The sequence below is a fragment of the Atta cephalotes genome, assembly GCF_000143395.1.
Source record: "Atta cephalotes unplaced genomic scaffold scaffold00002, whole genome shotgun sequence".
NCBI lineage: Eukaryota > Metazoa > Arthropoda > Insecta > Hymenoptera > Formicidae > Atta > Atta cephalotes.
Window position 1 is genome coordinate 10,235,057 of NW_012130066.1, and position 12,249 is coordinate 10,247,305.

General features: G+C 29.4%; 1 protein-coding gene across 1 annotated transcript in view; it reads right to left on the reverse strand.

Moving 5' to 3' along the window:
* The window catches only part of LOC105621979 (extracellular serine/threonine protein kinase FAM20C-like), a 123,410-nt gene extending 116,565 nt beyond the window's left edge, over positions 1-6,845 (reverse strand). The window contains exon 1 of the mRNA XM_012203414.1: positions 6,818-6,845. Within this exon, the coding sequence (XP_012058804.1) occupies positions 6,818-6,845 (28 nt within the window). The remainder of the gene's footprint in view (positions 1-6,817) is intronic.
* Between the last annotated feature and the right edge of the window lie 5,404 nt (positions 6,846-12,249).

Below are 12,249 nucleotides of genomic sequence, written 5' to 3' on the forward strand. Positions count from 1 at the left end.
GTAAGTAAGTAAGTAAGTAAGTAAGAAGAAGAGAGAGAGAGAGAGAGAGAGAGAGAGAGAGAGAGAAAGAAGAGAGAGAGAGAGAGAGAGAAAGAGAGATGAGCTCTTGTATCATAAAAAAAATCTTCAATAAGTAATATGAGTTAATAATAATTCATGGAGGATTCGTCGCGGTCAAATAATAAAACGTCCGTCGTCTGTGGTTTGAATTAAATATACAATATTCACGAGAACAGCTGAGACTCCGAAATCGATATATCTAGCGAAAAATAGAACTAGGTTTGTCCGAGTATGTCGCGATATTGTGAAAATATTATTGAATAAGTATACACAGCTATTAGCAATTTTGTAATCAGAAATGTGTATTAGACTTATTATTAATCCAAATTAAAAATTAATACAAATTCAATAATAAGAAATCTGTAAATTTTATGTAAAACTTATTATCTATCTATCTACATACAGGATGTTTGATAATTCTACAACACTCGTGAGAGTGTAAAGATAAAGCGAACTAAACTGAATCGAAAAGTTTTGTACCATTTTGCAATTTTCACGATAGTTAACAAGATATTATTTACTACCATAAAAATTGCTGAATATTGATTTTCAATAATTTTTTACTCAAATACTATCAATTTTATAGAAAAACAGCGAAAGACAAAAATTGTTTATTTTCTTCTCATAAAGTTTTGAGAATTTTTTCAAAATTTTTTAATATTGTATTTTTTCATGTTGATAAAAATAACCTTTTCAAAAAAAGATAAAAAAAGGCCAAATGTGCGTGTACCTCCCATAAATCTGTAAAAACTGTTACATAAACTAAAAAAAATCGTTACATAAGTAATATAATTCAAGTGGTAATATTATTAATTTTTTATTATAAATTGCCCCTCAGTAGTACGTATACATTAAAAAAAAATGAAATAAAATCTTTATATTGCGCCAATTGCAAAAAGAATACATATTTTCTTCCAACATATAACATATGCTAGTGTACTTTGTAAATTGCGAAAAGAATATATATTTTATTGCAACATATAACATTTAATTAACGAGAAAAAGTGATACGTATCTTTATTTTTCTATTCAAGACGTTTTATATTTGCAGTGGAATACATTTAATCTCAAAAAATTAAAAACGAAGTATTACAATACTATTTAAGTTATATTATTCATGTGGTTTTTTTTATGTAACAGTTTTTTATGGGTTTATGGGAGATACACTCACACTTGGCGCCTTTTTTCACTTTTTAAAAGGTAATTTCACTTTTTTTAAAAGATAATTTTGTTTGATAATTTTGAGATATTACGCATTTTGTAGTGCTAAACATCTTATATGATTAATAATATATCTCTTCATATACATGTGCATATTTATAAGCGTTCCATTTCACGCATGATTATATCATTTTATTCTTGTTGTTCCGATTTATTAAAGAAGGATAAAATAATATATTAGGTGTAGTAAAAAGAAATCCATTATTTTTGCATAAAATTGAATGGAAAAATAATGGATTTCTTTTTACTATACCTAATATTTTTACTATACCTTATATGCATCATACATGAAACAGACTTTAAGTATGTATATCTGTAACAATATAAGTGAGAAACTGATTGAAATAGAGAGTTTAGAAAAGAGCCGCCAAGTAATCATATGACTCTATGGTTGGTTAGCGTAATTTTTGTTCCATGGTATGTTAATATTTATTAAGCTAAACCCTCCACCATCGAAAATCAAGTTCGGAATAGGAAAAAATTTAATGCTTTTTAGGCTAAACTAATTTAATACCCTATTCCGAATTTTAATGCTCAAACTGTTTAGTAGCATTAAAAAAAATGGAGGCGAGGGGTCCAACTTATAATGGCAAGCCCCCATAAAAAAAATATATATACATGTGACATATACATATAAAGCGTTTTGTCCATTAAGCTACTGTTCACAATGTGAATATTTGAAATTTTTTGATTCTATTTTGGAGCATTAAATTAGTGTTAAAAATCTCTGTGTACTTATTTTTTATATACGTGCATTGTATATATATTTTTTATGGAGGAGGGGTCCAGTTTGCTATCAAATCCTGGATAACTGGACCCATCTATTTTTTTTATTGCTGCTAAACGATTTGAGCACTAAAATTCGGAATACAGTACTAAATTAGTACTAAAAAACATTATATTTTTTACTATTACCTATTCCGAACTTAATTTTCAATGATGGAGAGTCCAGCTTAATAGACGTTCTCAGCTAAGTTCTTTAAATTATACGGATGAACATGTTCTCTCTCTCTCTCTCTCTCCCTCTCTTTCTCGCGCTCGCTCTTTCCCTGTTTGTCTCATATACATAAATTACACCCGTATACGCATTAAGGCACTTTTGTTGCTAATTTTACACTAAATTTTAATTTTAACTTTAATTTTATATTAAAATTAAAATTCTATGAAGGCATTGTAAACAGCAGCTTAATGGACAAAACGCTTTATATGTATATGTCACACGTACGATTGAAAAAATTTGACAAGCTGAAATGATTCCTTTTTTGGGAAACGATCTCCAGATCTCGGTATCAGCATATATCTGTACCAATTTTATTCAGACTGGCAATCGAAAGATACCGATGACATTGTATAATAAAAGTGTTTTTAGATTTTTGATTGCGGCTTTCTGAATAATTTTAATATAAAGTTTGTTGATGTCAAAACTCCAGATAAAACTAATGGTAGCGTTGCCAATTTGATAACGACATGAATATATATACACAATGACGTTCATACGTTAATTAATCAAAGCCCGTCTTATATTTTTATACACTTTTAATTTAAAAGTAACTTATTAAAGTAACTATACAGTCAACATGTACAAACATAAATGTAAACATAATAACAGTATTAATGAAACTATAGATAAATAAATCGATAAATGAGAGCAATAAACAAGTGCCATCTATCGTTGAAAATATGAAAAAGAAATGTTTTTTTGAGGAGATAACGTATCTTATGTAAAAATTTTGATATTTCGGATTTCGCATCACAATATCTCCGTTTGTAGAACATATAGAGGTAAAATAAACGCTTATATGATATAATTCGGACCCAAGCTATCGATTGAGCTCACATTTAGAATTCGATCCATCCAGCCTTTATTAAAAAACCGATAATTTTGCTTTTAATTCGCTGACCCGCGTAAAAAACATAAGGTGATCTCGTGCTGTGCGGCCACTTGGTGCGAAACACTATCTTGTCTCTTGATAGTTGTCAATAAGAAAATGCAGTACTAAAAAGTTGATAAAAAATTCTAAAAATATTCTTGAGAAGAAAATAAACAATTTTTGTCTCTTGCAATTTTTCTGTAAAGTTGATAGTATTTGAGAAAAAAATTATTGAAGACCAATATTCGGCAATTTTTAGTAATTAATACCTTGTTAACTATTGCAAAATGGTACAGAACTTTTTGACTCACTTTAATCCGCTCTACGACAAGCGTTGTCGGCAGAATTATAACATCATATATTTACATTTTTGTATATTTAATCTTCTTCTAAAAAATTTATAATGTAATTTTACATAAATTTTTATTTGGCTTTATATTATCTTATAATTTATAATAAAAATTTTTATAATTTAATTTTTATAATTTTCTCACGATTTCTTAAGAATATATTATTTTGTCGTGACCGTGAATAATTCGACCTAACCATATAATTATCTATTTCTAATCAAAAGATTTTTTTTAATTCTCAATTGACAGAAATATAACAGAATTTGAATTGTTACAATAAAAGTTTCTTCATCAATGTTACTTTCTCATTTTGTTTAAATTCATAATATCATTATTATGCAAAAATCTTCCTATTAAGTTCATTCTATAAATATTAAAACTATAATACAGAATGGGCATGTAACTATTATCACTCATAATTCAATATAAATAAAAATATTATATCATAATATAAATTTATGTAATAAAAAAATAATACATTCACAAGAATAGAATGTAATAGGAATTTTTTAAAAATAATATAATATAAATGTTAAGAATAGGACCGACAAGAATAAATTTAAATAAATACGAGAAATCAGGTGTATAAGCTTAAATCCGCTGTTTGCTCATAGGTGGCATTAGTGAGCGTACAAAGCTACCCTGGGCACACAACACACTTTTTTTATGTGTTTGACATCTGTCAACATTAATGTGTACATCATCAGCAATTTCATACAACAACATACATTTTTTCTTTCGTAATCATGTCTAGTTTTTGCTAAAAAAAAAAGCATATGGGAAGCTTTGCTTTTCTGTTTCAATTTGAAGAAATCGGCTGCCGAATCGCATCGAATGTTTGTGGAGACCTATAGCGACAATGCTTTATCGGAAACAAGAGATTAGTTTCGCTGATTCAATGACGACAATTTTGACCTGAGTGACAAGAAGCGTGAAAATCGGCCCAGGAAGGTTGAGGACTGTCAATTGTAGGCTCTTTTGGACGAGGACGATACCTAATCGCAAAAAATGCTTGCCGAGCAATTGGGTGTTTCTCAAGCAGCCATTTCATGCGGCTACATGCCATGGGGAAGGTTCAAAAGATCGGAAAATGGGTGCCACATGAACTGAACGATAGGCAGATGGAGCGGCGACGCCAAAACACAAATTCTGCTTGCTAGACAAAAAAGAAAGTCGTTCCTGCATCGGATTGTGACAGGCGATGAAAAGTGGATCTATTTTCAGAATCCTAAACGCAAGAAATCTTAGGTTGATCCCGCCCAACCATCAATATCTTCCTCAAGACCAAATCGCTTCGAACGGAAGATGCTGTGCGTTTGGTGGGATCAGGAGGATGTCATCTACTACGAGCTGTTAAAACCTGGTGAAACTGTTAATGCTCACGGCTACCACCAACAACTGATCAAATTGCACCGTGCTCTGCGTGAAAAAAGGCTGCATTATCGGAAAAGACATGACAAGCTGATTTTCCTCCACGACAATGCATTGCACACGTCAACAATGATCCAAAACTACTTGGAGACACTCAACTGGAAAGTGCTACCCCATCCCGCTTACTGACCTGGCACCTTCTGACTATCACCTGTTTTCATCGATGGGCCACGCGCTTGCTGAGCGGCACTTCGATTCTTACGAAGACGTCCGAAAATGGCTTGATGATATATATGATGAGATATATATATATATTGATGAGTGGTTTGCCTCGAAAGATGAAGAATTTTTTTGGCATGGTATACACAAATTGCCCGAAAGATGGAAAAAATATAGTTAGCGAGGGCAAGTACTTTGAATAAATTTGTTTTTGCTTCCTAGGAAAAAAATGTGTTTTTCTGACTAAAAAACAGCGGATTTAAGTTTATATACTTATTTCAGTCAAAATGGATCTTAGTGATTAAATACATACTTTTGTATAAATGTATATATATTCAGATTCTGTATACCGCGCGCCAAAATTTTTTTTGGTTTTGAAACACATCAGCATCAGAATAGTAATCAGAAATAGTAATAGTAATCAGAATATAATTTATTTCACTTATAATATTTCATTAAACAAAATATTAAATCATATAAGCAATTTAATATTTTCTTTATGTTAATCCTTTGCGGCACAGTGTCCTACATATATGAGATCTTTTTAACCTCTGTTTTTTATGTTTTTCATACAATTTCTAACATATTACTACAAGGAAAAAAACATTATCAGTGATTAGAACATCAACTGTTATAAAAAAATCATAGAAACGTTCCTATTGTTAACGAAATGTATTTTATAAATAAACAAACTGGAAAAATTCATCCTTTTTTAACAATAAATGTGATTGTGACTAATCAACAATAATTAATTAGCCGAAAATGAAGTCTGAGAGGTTTTTGAGTCGCTGATTACGAATCTGAAGTCAAAATTAAAAAATTCAAAATGGCGGATCCAAAAAGCGAAAAATTGCTTGATTCCAATGAAACTTGTTATTCGGGGATTTTTGCGGTCCCTGATTATGATTATGAATTTGGCCTCATATTTTTAAAATTCAAAATGGCGGATCCAAGATGGCGAACAGAAAATTAAAAAAATTAGTTTTGGACTGTAAAATAAGTCAAGTAGGTTTTTTTTGGGTCGTTTATTGCGAATTTGAAATCAAAATTAAAAAATTAAAATTAAAATTAAAATTAAAATTATTCGAAACAACCCATTTTACAACCTAAAACTATTTAATTTTTTAATTTTTTGTCCGCCATCTTGGATCCATCATTTTGAATTTTGAAAATCTGAGGCTAGATTCGTAATCAGTGACCACGAAAAACTCCCGAGTAACAAATTTCAACTAAATTCTACGTAAAATAAAATATATACTATACTTTAAAGGAAAAAAAATTATTAAATTGCTTGTATTAATTATATATTAATTATTTCTTTTTTATGTTAATAAGCATTTTTAATAAGAATATCTAGAATAAGAAAATTTAAAAAAAAAATTTTAAATATGTGAATAATTTATTGCAAAAAATATTATCGACCAATTGAATTTATTGATATATTTGATATATTAATAAATATTATATTATAAAATAATATAATAAAATAATATATACATATATTAATACAGCAAAATGTACAAAAAATGTATATTAAAAAATATATACAATAATATATACAAAGCAATAAGTAACAAAAAGATACAATAAGTAATATTTTAAAAATATAATTATAAGAAGTTAATATATTATAACAATTTAAAATGAATTAAAAATAATAGTTTATCAAAAATTTTTTAAATTATAAACATTTTGATTAATTAATAATTATATTATTCTACTCACCAACATGAAGAATCGGCTTGGTCGCCATCTCATGAAGTAATTGGTCCACATACTTTGAATCTTCGGAGTATAACTGCAACCTCGAAATTTGAAAATGGAATTTCTCCAAAGTTGTGCTATTCTTTCTGCAATAAAAGAATTTTTATTTTTCTACAATACCACACATTTGTATTAACATGAAATGTAAATTGAAATTATACATGCAGTATGTACAAATTAATAATATGTACTATATATCAGAGAAAGGAAGTGACTTGTTATTTTTTATTGTTACGGTATTTTAACAATAATTTGATAATGACGTTGCAAACTCCGTATCAGGAAATACGGTAATGTATCTCGGCAATAACAACACGCGTAACGATTAGCGTGAGACCGACCGTTTATGTGAGTCAAGTTTTTCAATATCGCGATGTGAATCGAGTTAAGCGTTAAAGTTCGAGACTTTAGAGATTAATGCCCATTTTAGCCAATATATATTAGCTTTATATTTATATTAGCTAGTCTCGGTTCAATTTACTCTTCGTCTTTTTCTAATCTTTAGAACTAGAAAAAGACGAAGAATAAGTTGAACTGAGATTAAAATTAATCTACATTAGTGGAAACGAGCATAAGACATCTGTCATTCCGATTCGATACAGCGCTATATACGTTCTGCTTTAATTACATAAATTCTCTGCTTCACAAATACAAATTCACTACTTTAAAAATACAAATTTACTGATTTAAAAACACAGATTCATTGTTTCAAAAACAAAAATTTACTTTAAGCACACAAATTTGCATCAGTAGTGAATTTGTGTTTTTAAAGCAGTAAATTTGTATTTTTAAAACAGTGAATTTATGTTTGTGAAGCAAAGAATTGCAAACATTGCAAAATGGTAGAGGACTTTCGATTCAGTTTAATCCGCTCTATCAGCACACGAAATATTTGATTATTCTGGGATACCCTGTATATAAACATTTAGTGTACAAATATGAATTTATGTGAAGTGTTAAAATATCAAATATTAACATATTTGGACTGTATACATTAAATTTTAAAATTTGTACATAAATTTATATTGAAAATTTTATTTTATAATGACAGCAATTATCTTCTATCAAATTGCAATTATCTTCTATCAAAATTTGCTCTATAACAAAATTTACGGTAAAAGTTTACCTTTATACAGCCCGTCCCAAATGACTTCTTACCGATCTTATTATTGATCTTTAAGAAAATCAAGGTCATTTATTTTTTCACTCGTTATTCATTAAAAAATTATTTAAAAAAGTTTGAAAAAACTGTCCCTTTTCCTTGATTTTTTACACGAAGTAACTTTCATCCCACCTCTTCTCTTGCACAAATCTATACATTGTACAACAGTATAATTATAAAAGTTGTGCGCCCTTTAGCGGGGGGAGGGCGGGGGGAGGTGGGATAAAAGTCGCTTTGCATGAAAAGTCGAAACCTACGTGCAACAGTATCTATAGTTATGGAAGTCGCGCTTCTTGATAAGGGGATAGATGGAATGGAACTGGCATCGTCTGAAAAATCGTAAAATATATTTTAAAGCAGGAAATGTCTATTTTATATAGTGAGAAAAAAAAAATCTTTTTTAAACTTTTTTTGTCAATAACTTTTTATTGAATAATGAGCGATGGAAAAGATCAATGACCTTGACCTTCTTGAAATTTCAAGATCAACAAGGTCAGTCAAGGTCAAGGTCAGTGAGAAGTCATTTGAGATAGTGTAAAGGTAAACTTTTATTAAATTTGCTCTATAACGGCAAAAATCTCTTTGTTCCTTTCCGCCCGTTTTTTGGGTCCTTAATTTTTGGATTAAATTGTGTGTCAAATGATACTCTACAATGAGATATTAATTACAAAGAAGTTTCAAGTTGAGGTAACAATTGTTATTAGCTGGAGTGGGAGAGGGGAGGGAGGAGTCATGTATTATGTCTATGCGAAAATTCGTTTTTTTTATATTTCCAGCTCTGATAATAATTGCCATCTCATCTTCAAACTTCTCTGTGATTAATGTGCTAATATAAGATAACATTTGGCACACAATTTAATGGCACACAGTTCCAAAATTAAGAGCCTAAAAAATAGACGATTTTCGCGGTCATTTTTGCCGTACCGTAAATTTTTTCCAAAATTTTTCATTAAGAAATATTCCAGATAACCAAGCGAGATTTAGCATATGGAACAAATTGATGCACTGCATGTATTGTTTTCTTGTCGACAATTTACTGCATTGAAATTTAATGTAAACTCAGTTAGGAGGGCAAATAGATTTCATGAGTTTCATTACGAAATTGTAAGAGTATACATTAAAAAATAATAAACTTATCATGTTGACAACAAACTGATGGCATGCCATGCACGCATGATGACAACTTGCTAGCAGCTTTGCTGAATTCTAAGGAAGATTTTACAAAACAACAGACAGTTTGAAAACACCTTGGCTTTAGTTTGGTAAAATTGAATGCGGAATAAGTGACAGCAAATGGCAATATATTGCTCTTATTTGGCTATCTGGACAGTTTAGAATGCATCCGAAGACGCATGTTCAAAATTCCACTCGAAATCCACTCGAAACTCAATTAATAGCCCTATAGGTTGACCAAGCAATTTCAGCATTGCTAACGCCTTTCTTGTTTTTCTATCTCCTTTTTCTCTCGTGAAAGAATTTATAAGTTCTCCATTTTGTACACGTTCAAGAATAGTCAAGATCTTACCGCAATCAAAAAACGTTATTCCTTGCGGGTAAGGAAATATCTTTAAGCTTAGAACTAAGAAGGATCCAAATATCATGCTTCACAAGCACAGCTAGTAATCGTAGAGCACTCAATTTCATTGAGCCTTCGTGCCATCTCGGATCATCAACTCTGGACTTCGATCCTCACAATATCTGACATACTAGAGAGAGAATCCAATAGCGATTTGATCACTGGATGAGTTAATAAAGTTACAGATTGATATACTCTAACTATAATATCATTCTCGAATTTTTACAAACTACGGTGAATACCATCGCCATGTTGGTTGCTAAGTTTCGTTTTCTATACAATTATACCATGATTAACAATTTTATATGTTATTGAATTAATCTGTATTTTTGTTGCTGTCAGTGTGCTTGTGAAGCGATGCAGCCTCGTACTTAATAGTTTAATATTATTGATTGTTTGTAAAAGAAAAATAATACTTGTTTCATTAGTCGTTATTTGTACTTGTATAATTTCTTGAACATTAAATTCTTTACGATTTTTAACAAAATTATTATAAGGCTAATTTTAGCGTGATTTTATTATTTTGTGTTATTAATCGAATATCTTCCTTGCGTTCAAAATCCCTTTTTTATTTAATGCATTATTTTTGTTTAATACATTATTTTTAATAAATATAGATTTTCAATAATATAAGCTCAAACAACGTACGTAAACTTATCTTTGCTCAATCATTTCTTTCCAAGCTGTTATTTTTTTATCTTTTACATAAAATTATTGTAAAGAATACATTACTAAATTCATAATATCAAATTATAATTTAAGTTACAATATTTTTTATTATTTCTATAGATTGCCACATTCCTACTTAATATGTTGTTAATTTAATTAAAATCACATGACATTTAATAAAATATATCTATATATTATATGACAATGTATAGGATATCCCAGAATAACTATCAAATATTTCATGCGCAAATAGAGTGAACTAAATTCTCTCATTGTCAGAAAAAAGTTCTGTCTATCATTTTACAATTTTCTCAATAGTTAACGAGATTAATCTTTAAAGATAGTCGAATACACGCATCCGGCCTATTACTGTCAAGAGTATATGCCTACCGATCGCTTGGCGCCTGGAGCGAGGCCACGTGGAGCGGGAATGCGGACCTAGCGTCCTGCACCGCGAGTCTTAAAACGTCAAAACTCGAACGGCGCGCTCCCCTATTCGGTATATTTACCGTTTATTTATCTCTACATATACGCCTTAAAAAATACAAGAAATACAGCCTGATTAATGAGAAAAAAATGACCAAATTTCGAGTTTAAGATCGATTTTGACAAAGTTCTACATTAAAATAAGTTATTACTCCCCTTCAATTGTAGGTCTATTCGCCCGGAACAAGATCCAGTTGAAATTTTCCCGGAATCTCCTACAGGACTTTTAAAAGTTGCATTTAACTGAACTACAATACATTTTTAAGAATAGAAAGAATTCTTTTACAATATACGTTTTTAAAATATACGTTACGCTTTGTGATCTTGATATCCTCAAATCAAATACTTCAATTTGGCAATAAAAAACTCTTTATTAAGATAATAAAATGATATAATGCCAACGGAATGATTTAATTAATTGTAATAAACTATATAAAATAAGAACAAAAATAGGAATAAAACTTCAATGGAATCATAGTTGATGATTCAAATAATCTTTGATAAACTAAAATCGAAAATTTTGATAATAATACAAATATGTATAATAGAACACGTGAACAAATGTTCGGAATTAAATTGTTATAAAAATATCTTTTAATGAAAGAATATATCGACAGAAAGATGACTAAAAGACGAAATGTCGCATTGTTAATCTTTATAGCCTTACGATAATATAAACTCCATACGATAACTACTTTTAATCATCTAAGATTTGTTTTAGTTTTTATATTTTGACATATATAGCATTCAATAACATCAGATATCTAAATTAATTTTACACAAAATGAAATTGCATGACTATCAATATACAGCCCATTTCTGGATCCTGTAATGTTTGTCGTGTCCTATGTGCAAGAGCCATTATCTTTCATCATAGTCCTCTCTCTGGGGATTCGCTTTTAAAAAATATTTTATTAATATTTATTAGAACACGGATGAAATTTCTCATAATGCTACATCTTTTATTCTATCTTATATAATTTTCACGAAAAAGTAAACTCCACCGCATCCGTCTAATAACGAACTCGCGTACTGCTTGCGGATAAGTGATGAAAAATATCAAAATAATGGAAGAAAAAATATCTTCTTTATTATTGTTTATTATATCTTTTCGGTAATATGAAAATCTTCTATTTTTTAATCGATTTTTCGCTGCCGAACGACAACCATAGAAAAATGATGACCATAGAAAAGATGTCTTTTAAGTTCTTTTCGACTAAAAGACGTCTTATAGATCGTCGATTTTGTCGAAAAGACAGCTTAAAAAAGACATTTTTTCGTTATTTTTTATTATTTTGTGCTGCCTGGGAATCGTGACAAGATTGGGTAAGTTAATGTTTTTTTTAAACTAAATTAAGTAATAATAAAGTTAATGGCTAAAATTAATAAAATTAAATTGAAAATTGAAGGCATAAAGAATTAACTTAATAAAAGTTAAGTTAAGAGTAAATTAACTTAAGTTTAAAAAAAGTTAGTTTTGAAAAAAATTAATTTTGAGAA